The sequence below is a fragment of the Sceloporus undulatus genome, chromosome 1 (genome assembly GCF_019175285.1).
Source record: "Sceloporus undulatus isolate JIND9_A2432 ecotype Alabama chromosome 1, SceUnd_v1.1, whole genome shotgun sequence".
Lineage (NCBI taxonomy): Eukaryota > Metazoa > Chordata > Lepidosauria > Squamata > Phrynosomatidae > Sceloporus > Sceloporus undulatus.
Window position 1 is genome coordinate 280141262 of NC_056522.1, and position 24275 is coordinate 280165536.

A 24275-nucleotide genomic window follows, 5' to 3' on the forward strand; every position below is an offset into this window, starting at 1 on the left:
GTTTTCTGTGAGTAGAATTATATCGTCTGCATATCTTAGATTGTTAATGTTCCTTCCTCCGATCTTCACTCTCCATTCTTCCATGTCACAACTTGCTCTGCATATAGTATTTTTTGCATACAAGTTGAACCCTATAAAACATACATAGGCTAAGTGGCTGCTTAATGCTGCTGGCTTGGGTACCAATGCAGCCAACCTATACTCTGGCCAAGGCCATCTCATGTGTGTGTTAAAAGACAAGTTCTGGCATAAAGTTTTGAGCCTAATTGCCATGGCCTTTAATACGGAGTTTCAGCTATTTTCCACTGGCTATTCACCATTCTTAGCATTAGCATGTGAGAGTGCATGAATTCTGTGCTGTTTCCAAAGGTAAGCACTATTGAAAACACTCTGTTTAACTGCTTATCCAACATACAGTGGTACCCCGGGATACGAAATGACCGCGTTACGAAATTTCCGGGATACGAAAAAATCAGATAGGAAAAAACTGTTCCGGGTTACGTTTTTTTTTCCGGCTTACGAAAAAAATTTTGGTGCTTTTCGGCGCTTTTTCGCATGAAATCGCGGCTTTCCAGCGCTAGCGGCTATGGCTTTTTCGGGTTGCGAAATCTTTCGGGTTACGAACGGCGCCGCGGAACGAATTAAATTCGTAACCCGGGGTACCACTGTATTCAGATTAGTATTTCTCAGTGTTGGGATGTTCTTTGCTAAAAAATAAATAAAGTATTCCTATAATATTTAATGTTCAAATAAATATCAAACTAGAATGAGTAAGGAGGAAAAATTGGATTACCTGATGGCCTCTAGCATGACCTGGAATTTCTGATTGTATTCATTTTTTTGAGAAATGAGGCACATTCCCTATTTGAATATCTCTGGAAACGAGTTCCCTGGTGTTCAATTTTATACAGGATGTCCCATATTTGAGGACTTGGAATCCAGACCCAGATTGGACACAGAGCCATTGCAAAATAAAAGGTCATTCTGCTGCTGTGCCAGCCTTAGCAGCTATGGAGGATCACCTCGCCTGCTGTATTCTCTACAAATGGAAGGCTGACAAGCACAGCTCTGTCTCTCCAGTCACTGACTACTCAGTCAAGAGTAAATTCTACAGAAGGAGCAGCCTTATTTGCTAGCAGGTGAGAGGGCTCCCTCAGTTCTCAAGAGCAGCCCTTCCCAGCTGTTGTTACTCACTGAGGGACCAGCCTTTACTGCTTCCTGTATGTATAGTGAGGACCTGCACTCCCCCACTATGATGTAAGCTCTTACCTACAGTAAGAGAATGACTGTAAACATAGTAATTATCCTTTCTTGGGATGATGGACCTTTGATAACAGCCCTAGGATTTTGGTTTTACAGGTTTTGATAAGTAGGAAAGATATAAGGGATTGAGAACCACGAAGCAAGAGGAGTGGTTGCCACCTTCGCTTTTTAACCCTAAAATTCTCTCCCACACAGAAGGATCAGAGAGCAGTTTCTTTTCCCTCCTGCTAAAAAATGCCATGCTGCCACCTGCATTTCCCAAACGGCAGAAACATCCAAGTTACTCTACCCTCAAGTTCACTTGAAGATTCTATTTAAAAACAACACAATTCTGGTATTTATTGCAAGTCCACAGATTATATTTTAAGGAAAAAGAATACATAATTAGAAAACATGGTCCAGTTTTTAAAAAAATCAAGATTCTTCCTCTGAGAATTTTTTTAAAGAAGAGCAAACAATATATACAGAAAATGAAGACCTCAAACCATCACCAATAATCTTAAATAGACTTAAATTAATCTTTTGATTAACAAGCTTAAAACAGGAATTTGGCTGGAATCCGGTATTAGCTTATATCTAAGTAGTTAACTAAGGGCTGAAACAGGTAGCCAGGTAAAACTGGCTTCTACCAGGTTTGGGGGCAAGGCATTTAGACATGCCATGCCTCAAGTTGTCTAGAAGCTGCACCAGTGATTACACGTCAGCTGGCTTCCGGGCAACTTGAGGACATGCCATTCAGATGCCACTTGTTCCAGAGCCGGCAAAAAGCTGGCTCTAGAGGTGAAAGGGTACTTTTTTCCCGCTCCTATCTGAGGCGGTAGCTGGCTGGATTGGGGCTGAGGCGTGCGGTTGCCACAGCCTCAATCTGGTAGGGGCTGTCTGTTTCGTCCCTAAGTAACCTCTGGCCTGAACCCCAAAAATATGTGAAAACATAATTCAACCATATTCTGACTGATGACAGAATAACCCTCCTCTCCATGCAGCTAATGCCCAGTAAAGTTGATTGGGGAACAAGTGATGTATTTAAGTCTTTTACTCCCAAGTCTCAAGTTTCTGCAAGATACCTTTAAGTCAAGTCTCAGGTCTGGGAGCTAACTTTAACAGAAAAAGGAGTTATGAATGCAAAACAATTACAGTTGAGTTAACTATTTTACATTCACAATCACTACTTAGTCACAATTTTGACACTATTGTCATGAGAGTAACTTGCCTGTAACCTTACTGGACATAACTGCAAGGAAGAAGGGGGGCCATTCTGATAATCACAGCACCACTGAATGATGCCTTTGTCAGGTTTTGGGGAGAATGGGTAAGAAGAAGTTACTTAGATACAAGCTGATACAGGATTTTGGTATTTGCTGTAAAGAATATCAATGCAAATATTGGATGCTTCCATGCAAAATGCAGTTTGAGCTGTGCAAAAAAAAAAATCATCCAATCATGCAGGACAGAGGATGAAAACTATGTAAAATATATTATCAATTATTGCACTTCTATCCAGCACAGAAAAAAGGTGGTGTGCGTATGGATGTGGTTTGTTTAAGGATCTGAAACAATAAGCCATCTTGATGGTTAAAGCTGTGCAAATGACCAATTAATTTGCTTAACTAATTTACATTTCATCTCCAAAAAGCAGATCACTAGCTATATCCAGTTCTTCTGAGTCAGTTGTTTGTTCCTCCAAACCTTTCTGCACCATCAGTCTCTCTTCATAATCACCAGGAATGTCTTCTGTTACAAAATCCAGAAGTGATATTTCATCTTCTACCAAAGGCTTTTCATCCTCAATCTGGGTCTTGTTAAAGGATAGTTCACAAAGAGAATCACTGCTCTGACTGTGGGGAAAAGCACAAGTCCCAGTTATTAGTATCACCAACTCAGATTTTCTATCCAATCAGCTGTATGGGCATGGGTACAAAGATGCATATTAGGAATAAGAACTCAGTTTAACTAATGAGGGCACAACTCTAAAAGTAACTAAAGTTAGTCAGAAAACCAAAGGTAGTGAGCCTGTCCCTCATTCAGTTACAATTGTAGGTGGTGGAGGAATCAGCACACATGAAACCACTGGGAGAGGTTATCTAGCATTTGGGAATTCCCCAGTATGCAAATGATAGCCAGCTCTTCCTCTGAGTCTTACTCCAAAGAAGCTGTTTTAGTACTAAATTGGTATAATAGACTAGATGAGAGCAAATACATTGAAGCTTAATCCAAGCAAGACAGATGTGTTCCTGGTCAGTTGGATTGCAGATCAGGGAATAGGGCCTCTGCTGGATCTGGAGAAAAAGCCCAGATGCCCAGGTTTCAGGAGTGTGTTTGTACAGATAAAACTAGGTCACTAGCTGTGCTTGTTCCTCAATTTGTCAGATCTGGTGACACTTGCCTTGACTACATTCTGGTTGAATTATTGTAATGAACTCTATGGGAGTCTACCTTTGGTAACTGCTCAAAAACTTCAGTGAGTCCAAACACTGGCGAGGCCAGTGCCTGGGGCTGGTTACAGGGATCATATAAATCCCCTAGTGGCTGCTGGTCAGTTTCCAAGCAGAATTCAAAGTGCTGGTTATGACTTTTAAAACACCTACATGGGATGACCTGGGTCCAGACTATTTGAATGGTCCGGTACAGATGAGCCATTAGTGGCAATATTAGGGCTTGATGGTGTTCAGCATCCATATGCACCAAAGCCCTAATATTGCTGGGTTTACATCACAAGGCTGTAGCCCCGGCCACATGGGGCACAGCCTCATGATGTATGGGCGCCCGAATACCCATACGCCTCTGGGCATAAGAGGTATCATAAGGGCTGCCACCTAGAGCGGCTCCTTTTGGAGAGCGTGTCTGTGCTGCAGCATGTGGATGCTGCAGCACAGACGTGTGGCTTCTAGCCATCCATCTGTCAAGCCTCTATATTTCCCTTTAAAAGCCTGCTCAACTCTTTAAATTTTGGGGGACTTCCTCTCAGTCCCTCCACCATCACAGGCATGTTTGAGTCTTCTTGACAGCTGCTCCCAGGTTGTAGAACTTCCTCCCTTGGTAGATTCTGCTGTCCTCCTTTCAGCTTACTTTCCATCAAGAGGAATACACACACACACACACACACACACACACACACACACACACACCTTAATTCATGCAGTAGAAAGGACTTTTAATAGCATGTGGTTTTAACTTTTTATTATATTTTAAATGTTTTAAACTCTTTTAACTTTTTGTTTTAACATAATGTTGGTTGATTTTTAAAAAACTTTTGTACTAACAATTTTTAAACTGTACTTTGTTTTAATTAGTTGTAAGTGGCCTCTACATACATACATATATAGGGAGAGGGAGAGAGAGAGAGAATAAATATTTTTACTTTTGTTATAGGGAAAAGGAACTTTTGGAACCCTTGCCAACTCAGTTCTATCTATTTTGGAGCTGAGACCCAAGTTTAATCATGAAATTGATTTTATGTTTATATATACCTTACAGACACTACCTGACAGTAATTCTATACATAATATTTTTAATAATTTTGTGCATGAAACATAGTTTTTGTACACTGAACCACCAGAAAGCAAAGGTGTGACTATCTCAGCCACTCGTGAACAATTTTTGGAATATTTCAGAAATCCAGATAAGGGAGACTCAACCTGTATATATCTTTGTTAGTGAACTGTGTCGGTACAATTCACAAACAAATTGCCCCTAGTTCATACACATTTTGGGGCCCTTCCACACTACACAGTTATAGCACTATGATTCCATTTTAACTTCTATGACAACATCCTATGGAATCTATGGTTTAGGGAGGGGTATTTAGAATTCTCAGCCAGACTGCCCTCTTGAGTCATCAAACAACAAAACACAGGATTCCACAGGATGTAGCCAAGTAGTTAAAATAGAATCATATTGCTAAAATTGTATAGTGTTAAAGGACCAGTTAGGTCAGCACTTCTGGTCAGACAAATAGGCTGGTGCTGCTTATTCTCAAGACTTACCTCTGTATCTGACAGACAAATCCATGTGCACACGGACAGCGATCAAGGGCACCATCTGGCTCTAACTCCCATGTAATAAGGTTGAGAAGCCTGTTTGAAGGGTCATAGCAAGGCTCTCTCTCTCCAGGTAATGGTGTGCACACAGGGAACAGAAGATCTGTAAGCAAATATGAGAGATTTCCATTATGCTTCTGCTCGGGAGCCCTGGCGGCACAGTGATTAAATGCCTGTACTGCAGCCACAAGGCTATGAGTTTGATCCCAGGAGCTCCAAAGTCCACTTAGCCTTGCATCCTTCCATAGGTTGCTAAAATGAATACCCAGCTTGTTGGGGGCAATAAGCTTACACATTGTAAACCACTTAGGGAGTGCTCAGTTCACTGATAAGTGGTATAGAAATGTACTTGCTATTGCTATTGATCTCTTCCATTTCAAATGTAGACTGCATGGGGAGGATATATAGATGTACAGTATAATACTTAAACTCTAAGGTAAAACCATGGTTTCAAACTAATGGCTGTCTTTTTCTGCAAAATCTAACTACAGCCTTTTAAAAAGTTCTCAGCATTCACTTTTGTTGCAATTGACACATGGGTTCAAACTAATGATAGAAATAGTAACACAAGTGTAACTGGTCATGTGTGCACTTCTTAATGTTATTCATCTACCTTTCTCCTGTTAAAATTGGTCTTTAATGCTACCCTCCGTTCAAGAAGTCACCAAATTAGGAGGTACCCAAAGTACAGTTAGGACAAGAATAGGAACAAAGGGCTGGTGGGCTCCATTCTGCAACAACTAATAAAACAATGTAGTTGTATCATTTCAAAATTACTGTAAGCCACACTGATTCTCATTTTGGGAGAAAGGCAGGATATAAATCCAATAAATAAAATTCTACAAGTTCAACCCTCCTACAGCACTTCCTGCTCAAGGTACAGGCAAGAAGGGGGACAGATGATGTCTACAAGGATTTACAGAAAATTCAAGCCACTTTCTCTCAACACTGTCATCAACTATGACAATGCAAGGTGCTTTACAGTCACTGTCTTGCTTCTTTTTCACAAGAATAGCATAATTCCCATTTTACAGATGGCCAAGAGGGTAAGAAACAGTGTGAGCTCCTAATTCCAAGGCATCATATTTTAATAGCTTGTATATGAAATCACTTTTGTTGACAAGTTTATTTCTTTTTGGGTGTCCATACAAGGAATTGTGTCAAACAATTTAATTCTTTTCAACACTGAGCTGTCCTCTGAACATAGGATATGAACTCAGTGTTAAAACAGACCACAACAACTCAAATAGCATATCTTCCAAGTACAAAGTAGTTTCTGACAAAAAAAAAAAAAAAAAAAAAAATCACAGAAGAATTACCAAGAAGTAAAATACAGTCATCCCTCCATATTTGCGGCTTTGATATTTGCAGATTTTATTATTCACGGATTTCATTAATATGTTCTCTCTAGGACTGTCTAGGTCCTCCAGTGCAACTCTGTGGTCAACTTTAACTAAAAGTTGCACTGAAAGACCATTTGTAGCTACTCCAGTGCCATTTTATGGTCAGTGTATGTTGGACATTGACCACAGAGTTGCACTGGAGGACCTAGAGATTCCTAGAGAGGTGTCCTCTCAGGGAAAAACATGGTGTTTTCATTATTTATGTTTTTTCCATATTCACAGGAGTCTTGTTCCCCTAACCCTAATGAATATGGAGGGACAACTGTATTCTCTTTTGACCGTATGATGCTCAGTTGTCAAGTGCAATACTTTCTTATTTTCTCAAATTTTATCCCATGTATATACCATGTGTATTCTATGGCCAGTGTAATATTCTTTAGTACCAGCCACTTTACAGACACAGTTTAGCTGACGTGGTTAAAATATGAACTCACACTTTAGTGACTTGGTGGGGTACTCTCATAAATGGCAATGAAATTAAACAACAGAAGTATGGCAATGTCACCAACCTTTTGAAAATGCACAACACATTCCAGGACTGCAGTCATGCTGGTTTTCACAAATGGTTCCATTTTCTCCTCTGGAGGCAGCTTTCATGCACTCACCCCAGACACAGAGCTGGCGTCCACAACATTCCACATCTCGAGAACAACGCTTGGGGGGTGGGGGTAGGGAGAGAGAAAAATAAACATGAATAATTAAAGCTTAAACATCAAGAGACAGTGATCATTGTCAAGACAATCATGAGAACTCAGTGATAGTAAAGTTATGGTTACAGTGAAAAAAACTTCACAGAACTGCATTAAATAATATTGTTTTCAAATACAGAATATATTGTTTTTAAATTGTAATTTTCGATAATTTGTTATTGAAATATTGTTGTAATCCCACTTTGATCCGTCGGGAGAGGCGGGAAAATAGAAATAAAACTTATTATTATTAATAATAATAATCCTATAATGCTTTCACTATGAAACCACACCCATCACTGTTTCAGTAATTATATAACATCTTAAAATGAAATCATGGCAGTCTGCCTAGCAAGCACACCCCCACAAATGATTTGATTACAGCAGGTTAAACAAACAGAATGAGGTGACCTGTCTTTATGTATACTAGGTTCAGAAAAGTATCATTGCTGCAGTTCACAAATAGCAATAATCAATCTGCATGCATGTGTGCATGCATGCAATCTCTCACACAGGGACATGCATGGAAATACACACACCATCCATGTAAAATATCCTTTAAAGTACAGTATTGAGAAGGATCCCTATCCTGTGGGTCTTACAAGCTAGAACAGAAGTAGGCAACTTGTGATTCTCCCAATATTATTGGAATTCAGCTCCTATCAGTACTGGCCAGCATAGCCAATGGTAAAGGATAATGGGAGGTGAAGACTTAGAAGACAACAGAAGACACCAAAAGAAATGGAGAGCCACTGGAATAATATGTTATTTAACTGGTTACATGGAGTGAAGATAATCTTGTAGAAAGGCATGGAGTTTGGGTGACTGTATCAAAGACTTCAATGAAAACATATTTTTGAAGAAGGGTTTCAGCCAGGTAAGTAAAGAAAGCAGGAAAAACGAAAACAGTTCCATGCACACAGAGGGGAAATTAATTTTTCTCCTATTACAATTTAGGTTTGATACTACAGTATTATGAAAATTTCCTTGCAGAACATTCCTCCCTAGATAGTCTGATGGAAGCTCTGAAGAATCTCAAGCTCTGCTGGACTGGCTGAGAAAGAAAATATTTGGCCAAAATTTTGTAGGTGCACACCAGTGCTAGCATGTGCTAGCATGGGTGACAGCAGCAGAAGGGAAAAAAGCAGCAGGTACAGTGGCTTGCTCTTAGAAGTAAAGGGGTCAGGCAAGGATGCATTCTATCACCTTACCTGTTTGTCATGTATGCAGAAACTATCTTACGAAGAGCAGGCTTAGAGGCAGGAGGAGTGAAGATCAGAGGAAGAAACATTAACAACCTAAGATACACAGATGACATCATACTACAAGCAGAAAACAGCAAAGACTGGAACAATTACTAAAGAAAATCAAAGAAGAAAGTGCCAAGGTAGGCTTAATGCTGAATAGTAAGAAAACAAAAATAATGACCACGGAAGAACTACATGAATTCATCTAGATAACAATAAAATAGAAATAATGAAAGAATTCCCATATCTTGGATTAACCATTGATCACAGTGGAGACTGGAGTCAAGAGATCAGAAGAAGTCGAGGAATAGGAAGTACAGTGATGAAAGAACTAGACAAGTTTGTAAAGTGCAAAGACATAACACTGAATACTATAGTTAGGATCATCCAAACCATTGTATTGCCCATCACGATGTATGGATGTGAGAACCGGACAGTAAAAAAAGAAGATAGAAAGAAAATCAACTCATTTGAGATTTACTGGAGAAGAGTGCTGAGGATACCAAGGATGGCCAAAAAGAGGGGGAAAATGGGTCTGAGAAAAGGTAAAGCCCAAGCTCTCCTGGAAAATAGGATAACTAAATTGAGGATGTCATAATTTGGACACACCATGAGAAGGAAAGACTCATTGGAAAAGTCAATGATCCTTGGAAAAGTGGAAGGCATCAGAGCAAGAGGAAGACTGCAAGCCAGATAGCTAGACTCAATCAGGTAGTTCATGGGCCTGCACTTGCAGGACCTCAAAAGAGAGGTAGAGTATAGGGGGTGTTAGAGATATCTCATCCACAGGGTTGCAATGAGTTGAGTTCAACTCAAGGGCGGGTAACAACAACAACAAACAGTGGCTATGAAAATATTAAGGCATCTGATGCATCTTTTAAGATCACAAATATAAGTATGTACAAGGTTTTGTGGACTATCTGTCTAAGAAGGAGGAGAGATAGGTATTTAATACTAGTCAAGGCCAATAAGAATGGTCAGTTATCCAATTATTGGATACTGTCTATAATCTAACCATGGTCTTTTTCCAGTTAGTTTTAACAAATGGATAGCATTCTAGAATAAATAAGAAAGATCAAAGCATCTATCCAGGAAATATAAAGTATCATCTAGTTATAAAAAAGAGTTTGTGTTAATTCTAATGTATATTAATCCCAAAGAAGGGCCCCAATCCAATCATTAAATCAAACATTGTGGAGGATTAAAGGAAACACATTATTAGTACCCTATTCTGCTTCAAATAAATGGAAATAAATATAAAACCAATCGCATTTGGACCCTGAAAATGAAAAAAATGCTTCTGGTATTGTCCAACCATCATGCAATAAATGCAACTCAGTGTTGAATTCAGTAACTAATATCAGCCTACTATGTCAACAACAGCTTGCCAAAGATTGAAAATTTTATTAAAAAAAACAATCCTCACTTTGTGTTCGGTTTTACAACCATGACACTTGTACTCTAAACCAGAGAATTCACAATATTTTCCAGTCTCACAGTCCTCATCAATAATGCACTCCTGGAAAAAAAAAAAGAGGAAACAACATAACTTTAGTCAAAGAAATATTATTAAACCTTTCATACAATTAAGTTCCATTTTTCTGGAAACATTTTTTACTCAAATTTTTAATTACCGTATACTTTTGTATAAGTCTAGAAATTTTAGTAAAAAAAATTAATCCACAAAACTTAAGTCGATCTATCTATGGGTCAATGTTACTACTGTACTTTGACTCTTTTTTAAAAAGGAACTATCCCCTGCTGAAAAGCAAGAGTGTTATCTGTCCTGGAAGTACTGAGCCCTCTCTGCTCCCTCACCTATCCAGTCTTTAAAGTGAATGCAAACAGTTATGCCTGCTGGAATTTTGTAATTTCTTTGGCATTGTTTTCTTTTGTTTCATCCTTTAGGTCCTTTGTTATGTGCTCCTAAGTTTTAACTCTGACTTATCCACGGGTCATATCAAAATCCATAATTTTGGCCCCAAAACCTGCCCTCAACGTATACATGAGGTCGACTTATAGTCAAGTATATATAGTATTTTAAAACTTTCTGTGCTGCTCCTTTATCACCAAAGACAATACCAAAGTAGTATAGTAAAAGTTATAAAAACAATAGAACAGGAAAAAGAAGAGACAAAGAGATAAAACTAGAAAACAGCAACAATTTAAAATCAATTGGTATTGTGCATTTAACCTCATTTTTAAACTCTATTTTGCCTTCCTGAACAAACAGAAACATTTCAGTATGATAACAGAGTTGAGAGTCATACTTTCTCCCTTGGGAGGGATTTTCAAAGTTGTGCCACCACAAAGAAGGCCCTGTTTTTCTTTAATGTGTATAGTGCATTTCTTCCAACTATGGTGTATGCAGAAGGGCTCCTCTTAATGCTTTAGCAACTGTATTGGCATCCTAGTCTTACACATTGCTTTGTAAAATGGAGCCATGAGATTAGCCTTATTCTGGAAAGTGCCTTTTTTTTTTTAGTTGCAATGAGTCATACAGCAACATAGACAGGAATTTAGGAAGCTGCTTTATTCTATACAGTACAGCCCAGTACTGTTTTGTCTAATTTCTTCCTAATCCTACCTGGTATTTCCAGGTGGATTCTTGTTAAAAAAAACCTCACCAGTCCCTACCGGCTTAGTTTCTGAGATCTGGTAAGACCAGGTGTGTTGGGGGTGGCATGGTGGTGGTGACATACAGAATTGCTTTACTTTTCAAGGCCACTTGATGTGAATTGTTCTCAACCATTATGCATCACTCTGTATATTCCTACTCCAGCCAGCTGTCTGTCGAATGTAAAGTCCTGCTGCAGGCACAAAACATTCCCCACTGCAGAAAAAATACGAACAGCAGCTCTGCGTACACACTCACAGTGCTACTGGATAGGGCTCCTATTTCAGTCACCAAAACAATGGAAGGAAGGAAGGAAGGAAGGAAGGAAGGAAGGAAGGAAGGAAGGAAGGAGAGAGTGGTTTAAAATGGTGTATAGGCTTCCAACATCATTTAAAAATTACATAAGTGACAGATTAGTAAAAAAATGTTAGGTATATACTCCACTGATAATACTGTATAGTTTGATTCCCTTAGCATAGTGGTGAATCGAACCATACAGTCCTATCAGCAGAGTATACACCTAATATTTTTTTATTCATCTGTCACTTGTCTTGTACAGTTGACCTTCCTTATACACAGATTTTTTTTATCCTCGGACTCAAGCATCCACAGCATGAAAATATTCAAAAAAGCAGAAATTCCAAATAGCAAACCTTGACTTTGGCATTTTATATAAGGGACACCATTTTGCTATGCCACTGCATTTAATGAGACTTGAACATCCACAGATTTTGTTATCCACAGGAGGTCCTGGAACCAAACCCCAGTGATAACAAGGGCCCACTGTAATTTGTAAATGGTGTTGGAAACATATGCACCATTTTAAACCTTTCTCTCCTTCTGTCCTTCCTTCCTTCCTTTGGAATCCAAGGTTCGATTCCAGCTTGGCCATGAAATGCACTGGATGACCTTGGGCAAGTCACATGCTCTCAGCCTCAAGGGAAGGCAATGGCAAACCTCCTCAGAACAAATCTTGCCAAGAAAACCCCATGATAAGAGTTGTCATAAATGGAAATGAGCCCTGAAGGCCCACAACACACATACAGTACAGCTATAGTCAAACTTTTTACCCTTGGAACCTGCACTTTATACTACATGCAGACTCCCCCTCCTCTGGACATAGTATATGAATAAAAATATTTTATTTAATGTGCATATTTTCATTCACATATTCATGTATATTCGTAGTTAAAAAGAAAAGCTACAGCCATTACCTGTGCATAGTGTATGGAAACATTATTCTCCAGTAAAGGCCCTCAAAATGAACTTTCAAGTAAATGCTAAATTCAAAATTACTCCAAATTTTGGTTTCATTACAATGATTTTTTTATTATTATTGGTTATGATGAGACTCAATTTCTCAATTTCATAATAGCAATTGTGATTAAAAATCCCATTCTACTCACTGGAGAAGCAAATAAGACCATTCATATCAGAAGCCAACCGAGTGGCTATGCCCAAGACAGCTGACCTAGGTATCTTGATTTTATTAAGTATGTAATAGTTTTTCCAGTGATTTAATGATGAGAAATGAGCAAAATGGGAGCTTAAGGCACATTTCTTTCAGTTTCTGGGGGAGGAGGGGGGAAGCCTTATGTTCTGTGTGTGGGCCTGCGGCATACTCTTTACAACTTTATTTCCCATCCTTGGAGATACCACCAGTTACTATTATTGAGGCATGCTTCTGTTTCTGTGGTTTTTCTGGGTCTGCTAGAAAAGCAGAAAGTATGAGCAATACCAAGTTTGTTCCCAAGTGGGTTTGAAGCAGCCACCGTTTTAGCAGTATTCCATATGCTCTCATTCTATAGCCAAGTTTTATGCTGTCAGTCTTTCCAGACATCTCTTTAGTACAGAAGGGGAACAGTCAGATCTCAATGTTAACGTTTTACAGTATTTCTGTCAAGGTTAGAAGCCTCCCATTGCTAGCTTTCCACTCATCCAACTTGATTTCTTTATATAACTATTTCCCACTCGTTGTTGCTTAACGTCTTTCCCCTTCTCATTTCTTTTCTTTTCCAGCTCTTTTATCTTGGAAGTGTGCCTTTCTTTATGTTGGAAACACGAGCGCTTTTGCTGTAACACTTTCAACATTTCACAAACCTACCCAGGCTGGATTCCATGGAGAAGGTTCTCACTTGCAAAGGCAGCCATAAAACTTGCCTTGCCATAGACTAGAGGGAGGCCTAAATGCCCCAAAGGCACCAGATCAGATCTTATCTTGGAAGCTAAGCAGGGTCAGTCCTGCTCAGTACTTCAATGGGATACCACCAGCAAATACCAGCTGCTGTCTGAAAGAAAAGGTCCATTCTCACTGCAAAAACTAGATCAGGAACAGATTGTGGCACACACCATGAACTACTAAAACAAAAATTAGACCATTGCACTGATTTCCCATCCAAACAAAGGGATACTCAAAATTCTCCAACAAAGAATTATATGGAGCAACCTTATATGGAGCAAAAAAATATCAGGGGGGGGGGGGGGGGGGGGTTCAGGGAAGGAAGCAGCATTAGGTATCACATTGCTAATATACACTGGACAATGGAGTACACTAAAGAATTTCAGGTGGGGGATTAGTCTGTGCTTTATAGATTACAAGCAAGTCTTTGATAGTGTAGATCATGAGAAACTATGGATCTCTCCTGAAGAAATGGGAGTGCCACACTATTTGATAATTAACCTAGACCCAGGACAAGAGGCTACCCTCAGGACATAATGCTAAGACATGGAATGATTTCCAGTCAGCAAGGGGGTCAGGCAAGGCTGCATCTTATCACCCTATCTGTTTAATCTGTATGCCAAAAATACCATACATAAAGTAGAACTAGACTTAAAGAGAGGAGGTATGAAAACTGGAAGAAGGAACATCAACAATTTAAGATATGCAAATGATATAATACTAATAACTTAGTATCTGAGGATGAATTGGGAATGGCAATTGAGGTTGTGCGGGGCAGAGGAAGATATGGCAACAACAGGCTGAAATGTTGTTAGAAAAGGAGGCGAGATTGATGTTTGAAAGCGATCTCGCCTTCAGTTCATCCTGTTACCCAAAGTGGTCTGGAGAGCTTGCCAACCATACCACAGAACCTTACTCTGCTCCTCTGCAATGCCAGGTCGGTCAAAAATAAGACTCATATCATCCACAATCTCCTTGTGGATGAAACAGCCGACCTGGCTTGTTTTACAGAGATCTGGCTGGGGAATGATAGCGCCATTATGTGGAACCAAGCTCTCCCAGCTGGGAACTCAGTGAGCAGGTAAGGGAAAGTGGGCTAGGGGGCAGAGTGGCTCTAGTCTATAGAGAAAATCTCACCTTGACAAGGATACCTATCTGGAAAACAGACCACTTTGAGTGTATGTTCCTTAGCATGAAGACTAAGGATAGTTTAGGGATTTGGCTGCTATACCAACCACATAGCCTAACAGACTCCCTATCTGAGCTGACACAACTGGTCTCAGAGGTGCTGTTGGAGTCAACATCCCACTTGAGACCATGAACTCCTGAGACTTGTGGCTCGGGAGTTCATGGAGTCCATGACAAACATGGGCCTATCCCAACTAGTCACTGGGCTGACACATGGTGCAGGATATAACCTTGATGCGGTCTTTAATACGGAACAGTAATATCCGCGGGCAGAGGTAATTAATACTACAGCATAGTCATGGATGGATCATTTCCTGGTCAAGGTTGAACTAAGGGCCTCTGTCCGCCCCGTCGGGGGTGGAGGACCTATTAAAATGGTGTGCCCTCAAAGGCTAATGGAATCAACTGGTTTCCAGAAAGCCCTAGAGGGTTTAATGGTTAGCAATGCCAGTGACTCCTGCCTTGTCGGAACCCTTGACCCTTGGACTGCCTGACCACTCTGTAACTGGACTTTGACTTGGTACTTTGCAACTGTGTTTTGTTTCTCTTGTTTGCAAAGATCTTTTGCTTTGTTATAAATATCTGCCAGTGTGTGAGAGCAGTTATCAGCATTCTTGGCAGCTTTCTTGGACAGCTGCCTTTGTCATAGTTTCCCACATCAGTGACAATTCCTCCCCCAAAAGGAATGCTTGGGGCCCAGTTTAAGGACTTTTCAGCACCAACTGAAGATCTTATGAATCTTCAGTTTTTAAAAAGGTGTCTTAATGATGCGTTGGTCCTTTTAAAAAGACCCTTATACTATTGTTGCTCCCTATTGTTCATCATACTTTCTGCAGCGATTTTAAATTTTAAAAATGTGTTTTATTACATTGGTGTATTTTATAGATTCTATATTCATCTCTGGAACCAACCAGAGCACTTCACCTATTGCATGGTGCAAAAATGCAGTTAACAAACAAACAAAAAACTGCTATGTGACACACTAATTGCACCAATTGTGAACAACATTCTCTTCAATGTTCTGGTTTGAACAGCAGTTTAGTGCATATTTAAAACTGGCATCTGTCCCATGCCTAGGTTTGGGGAAGTCTTCAATTTCAGCCATTTCCAAAAGTTAAAATTCAGCATTAACGTTTTAGAAATATTACTAGGAACTTCATCTAACACATTTTAGTTGACATATTTTCCATGTACTTTTGCAGACAGTAAAAACTGCTGACTGAGCCAGAAAAAAAAAAGGTATAAGGACCCATTTATCCCACTGTAATTATATAGATAGTAGCATTATAACAAGAACACTACTGCACTGTTAGAAACTTCTCCTTCATATTCAGTCATGTAGAGATGATAACTTCTTGACAAAGAATATAAGTTGTTGCATAATAAAGAATTAATTAGCCAGACTTGACAAAACTCTACATTTCAGGAACTCATTCTATTAAAGCAGAGTCACTCATTTATGAATTGTCCACTGTTGAAAGAAATGAAGAAGTAAAATACAAACTACTTTCAAATTATACCTAACAACTGTGTAAGAGGATACTACTGCTTCACTTTGTATCAGGAAAACATTTAGATGTTGTGGAAGGCATGGATAGATTTTCTAGAGCCAAGGCCAAACTCACCTGATCAAACACAATGGCCAAGACTGTACTTACTGCACACTAGTAATTGGGGGGGAGGGGGTAAGGAAGCCTAATTCTTCTTCCCTGGCTGTGCAATGGGGGCTAGTTGGCTCCCAGGTTCAGCTTGTCTCCCAGTGTCCTCGTCCAATGTTCAAACCACCATGCTAGTTCTCAGGATTAACCATAATTTTCTATATAGCAAAATCTAAACCTATAACCTTGTGCCAGTAGGTTTAAAAAAGCAAAAGTGAGACCACTGCAAAGTTATGCATGTCTGAAGACTCCTCTGGGGCATTCCCGTTAGGAGGATGAGGACAACACATTGTCCTCATGCTCTAATGTTATGAAAGCAAGTGAACTGAGTGGGGGTATAAATCCTCTCCAGGCTGGTAAACTGAAGTGAACAGACTGTTTCACCTTTAGTACAGGCTGAAAGGAGGAAAAACACTGAAGAGGAAAAGAAATTAAGCTTTCTCCTAACTCAGATGAAGGGAAGGAAACCTCACCTAATGGCACCTGGGCTCCGAAAGACATGCAATACCCTGCCTTGCAAAGCTGTCAAAGTCTAGGAACCAACCTGAATCGCACCCCAGTTTTCAGGGTCAATATAACAATCCATTGTTATTGCTAATAAAGGTATGGATTTAAACTTCATACTTAGAACTTCACAATAGGCAGCAATCCATATACTTAAATCATTGAAATATAATGAGTACTAGTTGTAGAGGGGTCTCTGTCCAACACTCAAACCTCTAAACCACACTGACTACTGTTCTTTGTAGTGTGGTAGAGTGTTGGAGTAAAAAAAAAATCCCAGAATCATAGAGACCACATGCAGAAAGACACAAAGAATTCCTGTCATGCAGAAAGACACAAAGCACTCCTGACTGATGGTCATCCATCCAGCTTCTGTTTAAAACCCCCGAAGAAGGACACTTTACTACTCTCCAAAGCAGCGTATTCCATTGTTGAACAGCTCTGACCATCAGGAACAAACCTGCTCCATCTTCAATATGGCATCCCTTCAAATATTTAAACATGGTTATCATGTCACCTCTTAATCTTCTCTACTCCAGTATAATTCAAAGGTTCAAAACCCTGCTTAGCTATGGAATCTCACACCGTGAAGCTTGACAAGGCACACTCTCTCTGCTTCAGAGGAAGGCAAGGGCAAACCTCTTCTGAACAAATCTTGTCAAGAAAATCCCAACACAGCATCACTACAAGTCAGGCATACAACAATAGCAACAACCACAGTGTAACAACCTAAAAGCTTCCACTGCAGTAGCTTGTCCTAGACATTTTGCTGCCTCAAGTGGAAGAGTAAACGGCTTCTTCCCCTACTCAGCAGTAACTCTTGGCAATCTGCAAATCTAGCCAAGTTCCTTTGGTCCAGGAGGCAGAAAATCCCACAATGCATTTCTCACCATCCAGCACTAAAGATACAACTGTAACTTCTTCTTTGTGGTCTTTGTGAAGCATACAAATGGATTATTCTCCTCCTGCACAGCATTTCCAGATCCTACTGGAATCATTAGGGAAGTCTTTTGCTCTGACTTTGTTTGACTCTGACTACTCTTTGGATTTGGACTTGGTTTTGGACTCTGACTGACAGACTCCTTGACAATTCTTTCTCTTCGTCCCTCGGCTTTGGTCTAAAGATGTCTGCACACTCTTTTAAAAAGTGCACTGAATGTGGGACAAACATCCCAGCACTTGACAGACACTCCTTGTGCCTCTTCTGCCTGGGTGAGGGCCACGTCCCTGCTTCCTGCCCTCACTTCATGGCCTTCACTCTGCAGGCCAGGGGGAATAGGGAGATGCACCTGAGATCCATGCTCTATGTGCAAATTGTGAAGCCTCCCTCCACCTCTAGAGCCTCTGCCAAGGCTACGGCCGCTAAGGGCAAGCTCCCATCTCTGGCCTCAGGGGTCCCTGCCAAGGCTACTGCTGCCGAGGGCACTACCCCTTTGTCTCCTATGAAGGTCCCTGCCAAGGCTACTGCTGCCGAGGGCAAACCCTCTTCAGAAGTCTCTGGGTCAACCCCAGACAAACGGAGGTCTTCAGACCAAAGAGGAAGAAGTCCTCAGACTCCAAACCGGAGAAGAGAAAGCACAAATCTCGGGACAAGTCCAAAGACTCATCCCATAATTCAGTAAAGAAGTCCCGTCTCTGCCCGGACTCCAAGTCCGATTGCCGGCCCTGTACCGACACACCCTCCCAGCCCACTGACACCGAACTGGGCTTGGTACCATGCACCCAGCCAGAGCCTCGACCTCAGTTGTCTTCTCGTCCCAACTCCCGGGCCCGACCAGACACAACAACTTTTTTGCATTCCTTGTCTGAACCCTAACAACTCTCGGAGGGTGAAGAGGAAGCCTCTCCTTTCACCCAGGTGGTGATACCGGACCAACTCTCCCAGACTTCGGAGGTCGTTGGTTTCAAGGACGAACAGGACTATGATGCATCCTCTGTCCTAGCTGAACCCTCCAAACAGAATGTTGTTTTTGATCAAGCCACAGGCACTTATTTTTTTCCTCCTGATCCTTCTGAAGTCCATGGAAGCCGTTTTGTTTCAACCTTTCGACCTGTTGAACCTGACTTACCTCCTCCAAGGTCATCTGCTGCATCCATCCCGCTTCGGTCTCACTTCTCCTCGGCTTCCCGAGTGGAACCAGTCCGACCCATACATTCGGCTTCTGCTGTCTCCCTGCAAGTGCGCCCCTCATTCCCGGTACCGATAACCACTCAGGCCCTCTCAGCTCGCACCAGGACCAAGTCACCTTCCGCTGAACCCGCAGACCACTCCGTCTCCGACTGTGCACTGGCTCAACAGCTGCAGGCCCTCGCCTTTCTCGAGGCCCCCTCTCCTTCAGATGACATTTTTTCTTTTTTGGAACAAATGATCCAGATGGGCAGAGCCCTGAACATTGAAGTCCTCCATGCAGACTCTCACGCCCTTGATCCCATTGATGAGAGGTTTCGGGACAAGGTCCCAACTCTGACCTCCACTGCATTCCTAGCATCAATGTCCAGAGTTCTTGATCCACTTTGTCCATGGCCCAACCTTCCACCAAGAAACTTGACAATCTTTACCATATCACACCCTCAGAAGAGATTTGGCTCTTTGAGCACCCTCGCCCGAATTCGGCAGTTGTGGAAGCCTCGCAGATTTGCTCGGCCCCGAAGACAGCTTTGATCTCCAATGACAAAGAGGGTTGTAAGCATGACACCAAATCCTATGCCTCTGCAGTCCTGGACCTCAAAATCCAGAACTACTCAGTGTGTATGGCTGCCTACGAACAGCAACTCTGGAAGAAAACTCTTCCTTTGTATGAAGACCTCCCTGAAGACAAGAGATGGACGGCCATGGCCATCCATGCAGAAGCTCATGCACTGGCTTTGCACCAGATCTTGGCGGCCTGACACTCGGCTGACTGTGCTTCCCGTCAACTCTCGGGCGCCCTGGCCTTACGATGCCACGCCTGGCTAAGGTCTTCAGAACTAGTGCCTCAACACAAACAGGCCGTCGAAGAGCTCCCCTTCCATGCCACAGGAGTCTTCCATAAGGAAATTGATGAGAAGCTGGACTTCAAAAACAAAATGAAGAATACAGCCAGTAAATACGGTATGTCCTCTTCCTCCACTTCTCGCCCTCCTTTTTCTCAATGTCGTTCGGGATGGAAAAGACCCCCCTACCCACCCATCCCCAACCAGGGTAGATCTAACCAGTCTTTGGACTACCAGCAGCAGCGCTTCCCTCCCTAACAGCAAGGGAAACGCCAACAAAGTGCCGTTTCTGAAGCTCCTCAGCGCACTCCGTTCTGTCAACTCCCTTTGGGGATCGCCTGGCCCACTTCCACCACTCTAGGGCCTCCATAACATTCGACTCCTGGGTGCTTTCCATCATCTATTGGGGTTATGTCCTGGAGCTGCAATCCTCTCCCGCAAGGGATATCATTCTCACCACTTCCTCTTCAGACACCCTTCTCAACGAAGTGTACTCCTTGCTTCAAAACGGGCTATCGAGCCTGTCCCTCCGTCCCAGACCCAACATTGCCTCTTCTCTCAATACTTCATTGTCTCCAAAGCCACAGGCGGCCTCCACCCCATCCTGGACTTGCACTTCCTGAACTCTTTCATTGCCTACAAGCATTTCCGTATGGTAACTTTGGCTTCCATCTTGCCTCTCCTGCAGGAGTCAGAATGGTTTGCCACCTTGGATCTCTGGGACATCTATTTCCACATCAGCATCCAAGAGGACCACTGGGACCTTCTCGCCTTCTCTGTTGGCCCCGATTTCTTTCAGTACCGAGTACTGCCCTTTAGACTTTCCACTGCACTGAGAGTTTTCACAAAGTGCATGGCGGTCATAGCCACATACCTCCGTCAGCAAAACATCATCATCTTTCCTTACCTCGACGACTGGTTGTTCGTGGCCCTGTCCAGGCAGATGCTGCTCTCCTATCTCGAGTCGACACTCTCTCTCCTTCACCACTTGGGACTCACGATCAACAAGGAAAAGTCCACCCTCTACCCAAATCAACAGGTTCACTTCATAGGGGCCACCTTGGACTCCATGACCTGCAGAGCATATCTTCCTCACGACAGGTTCCTCAACCTCAGGTCTGCAATTCGTCACTGCCTTGCCTTCCGGCACATCACTGAGCAAACAGCTCAGGTCACCCTCTGCTATATGGCATCCACCACATATGTCACACCGTGGAATATTTTCAATCCATGGATGCTTGAATCTGTGGACAAAAAAATCCATGGACGATGAGGACCAGCTGTATTTTCTGTTGGAAGTGAAGATTGCATCAATGCTTGTCTTTAGGATGTGTAATTAGGAGTAGAGAGGGAACTTCTTTAATTGCCTGTCTTGTTTCTTTCTCTGTTTCTCGGGTCAGTATAATTACTGAAGACGTCATTTCCTCTCTCCTCCGCCTTCTCTCCTCAAAGTTAAGAATTAGTGTTTTACAACTTTGTTCATTCACTCACTCTCTTCTTCCTGTCCATATGTTAGAGAAGGATGTTGCGATAAAGCTCTTGCCTCAGGATGCTACCCTGCTCTTATACCCATGCTTGAGAGTCAGCTTTTAGGGACTCTTATACCAAGTATAGTTTTTTTCTATTGACTTCTTTCCTATTTTAGATGGATTTCTTAGTAACAATAAAGGAAGTCTTATGTTTACCTTACCAGAAGCTCAGATGCACTAGGGATACGCTGAATACTCTGCATCATTAAACATCAATAATTTCCTACATTTTCCGCATACATAGACCAAGGTTGCCTGCTTATATTGAGTTAAACCACTGGTTCTTCTAACCAAGGACTCGGACTTCACAACTCTCCCAGTTGTTAGGAAGAAGTCTTTCCCACTCCCGCTTGTTAGAGGTTGAACCTAGTTCTTCAGAAAGCAAAACAAATACTCTGGCACTGAGTCATGATATCTGCTCTCCACTACTACTGTATTCTGCTTTTAAATAGTAACATAGTGAGAATACTTAAAATCTTTATTGCTAGTTTTCTGAAGATCAAAGAGAATTTTGTCATGTGGATTTTTGGCATTTTAAACTGAGCAATGTGCTTCACAGCATGAAGTGTGAAGGTTCACATTAGAAATGGATTCCACTAATAAATTACATGCAGTAGGAAGGAAAAGTGCTATCAAGCTTCATAGAATTTTCCAACAGAGGCCTAGATTAATCTTGTTTTTTAATAGCTGCCATCTGTTTTATGAGGCCAATGGCAATCATCTTCTGAACAAATCTATCTAAGAAAACCCCATGATAGATATGCTTTAAGGTCACAAGTCAGAAATGACATGAAGGAACACAACACACACACATACACACACACACACTCTCTCTCTAAAGGCACCAGATCCTGTCTGATCTTGGAGCCTAAGCACTATCAGCTATGGTTAGTACTTGGATGGGAGACCGTAAATGAATGCAGGTGCAAGAGGCTATATTTCTGAAGAAGGAACTAGCAAAACCAACTCTGAATATTGTCTAAGAAAACCCTATGAAATTGCTAAAAGCATATCATCATCATCATCATCATCTGTTATCCAGAGACAGCTTTCCTCCATCTTTTCCAAGCTCTGCTCTCTGAAATTTCCAAATTAGGTACTATTTGGTAGTACTTCCTTTAGAATTTTTGAAATTTTACAAAACAAAACAGATTTAATATTCTTTCCATACATACATGTACTTTTGCATCTTATTCATTTTTTTAAAAAAAAAATCCTAAATATCCCCTCAGTGCACCCCACCCCCGGAGCCATTCCCTTCTTTATACTCCATCCAAAATGTTAACTCCTCCTGTGGAGGTAATTTCCCATCTTCTTTTCTTAGTACATTTTCAATAATTTTTTTTCCATATTTCATCAAAATTATTTCTTTTTCATAATCTTTTTTTTACTTTCAATTTACATGTTAATTTGTCATTAATTGCTAACTTTCAAACTTCTTTATACCAATCCTCCAACTTCACATTTATTTTTGTTTTCCAATTTCTTGCTATGATTAATCGCGCAGCAGTAAACAAATTTGTTACAAGATTTTTTCTTCTTTCCATTCTACTTCATTGTACTTCCTAACATGCGGAAATTCAAAGCTAAAAGACCAATTCCCAAAGTACATAACCATATATGCATCACACAATATGGAAAACATCACAAGGACAACACAGGAAAAATCAATGGGAAAATAAAACCGATGTCCAAAGTACACTGCAGAAATAATCCAGTTTGAGACTGCTTTAACTGCCCTGGCTTAATGCTAGGGAATTCTGGGAACTGTAGTTTTGTGAGACATTTAGCCTTCTCCAGGTTGGGAACATAGTATTTCAAAGGGATTATAACCCAGTCCAGCACTGGCTGACACACTTCCAAACCGACATTAGGACACTTGACAGAAATCACTTCCCTTTTCTGGATACAGCTTCAACTTATTTTTCCTCATCCAGCCTGTTATCTCCTCTAGGCACACACTATCCTTAGCTGAGAATGTTTTTGAAAGCATGGAGAAATATATTTGGATGTCATAAGCATACAGATAGCACCCTGCTCCACTCTTCCAAATGATCTTTCCCAATGGTTTCATGTAGATGTTAAACACCATTGGAGATAGAATGGCATCTTGTTTTATGCCACATAACAGCTCCTTTTTTGAGGAACAGCTATTCCTAATCACCACCATCTCGGACCTGCCTGAGAGATTGGATCAGAACGACTGAAGCATAGTGCCTCAGATTTCCAAATCCCTCAGGCATACTAGAAGAATGTCTCAAATTCCTATGAGAAGTCCAAAAACATCATCAGGACACACTCTCCCATCAATGGTGAAGCAAACATTATCCCCAAAGCGACCATAGTGGTCTCAACTCTGTATCCTGCTCTGAAACCAGTTTGAAATGAGTCTAGAAAACCTGTAACATTCAATACGGTCTAGAGTTGAAAGGCAAATGCCCTCTTGACCACTTTGTCCAGATTTGGTACTGGTCCATAGTTGTTCAATTCCAGGTTGTCCAGGAAGAGCATTCATTCATTCATTTTACAGAAATGATCTTTCCACTGCTTCTCTTAAACAAGATGGAAAGCTTCCCTCCCTGAGAGATGCATTAATAATATGTTGCAGCTGAGCTCTAACTGCATTTCTTCCCTGGATCACCCGCCAAGAAGGACAGGGATTAATAGGGCAAAGTTGTCTTCCGTACTAGCCTTAGCAGCTTGTCCACATCTATGGCACCTACCAACTAAAACTGATCCAACATAATCCTATTCATGGAATTGCTGGCAACCCCAGTGTCAACCTCTGCTATAACAACAGTGTCTAAGCCATCTTTCATCCAAGACCATCTGTGAAATGACGATTAAAAGCATTACAGCAAATTAATGAAGGTGTTATAATTGTATACAGGAGGGAATGTTCCTTTGATAAGACACCTCAAAACCCAAAATAGTTCAGCTGGATGTGAATTTGCAGGTGCAACAAGTGCAGAGAAGATGGCTTGCTTG

At 41.2% G+C, this 24275-nt stretch overlaps 1 protein-coding gene across 1 annotated transcript in view; it reads right to left on the reverse strand.

The window, feature by feature from the left end:
- Window positions 1-1612: 1612 nt before the first annotated feature.
- The window catches only part of DKK3 (dickkopf WNT signaling pathway inhibitor 3), a 51754-nt gene continuing 29091 nt past the window's right edge, over window positions 1613-24275 (reverse strand). Inside the window, exons 5-8 of the mRNA XM_042445285.1 lie at window positions 10066-10158; window positions 7213-7357; window positions 5247-5403; window positions 1613-3098 (exon numbers count right to left, since the gene is read on the reverse strand). Of these exons, the coding sequence (XP_042301219.1) occupies window positions 2876-3098; window positions 5247-5403; window positions 7213-7357; window positions 10066-10158 (618 nt within the window). The 3' untranslated portion in view covers window positions 1613-2875. The remainder of the gene's footprint in view (window positions 3099-5246; window positions 5404-7212; window positions 7358-10065; window positions 10159-24275) is intronic.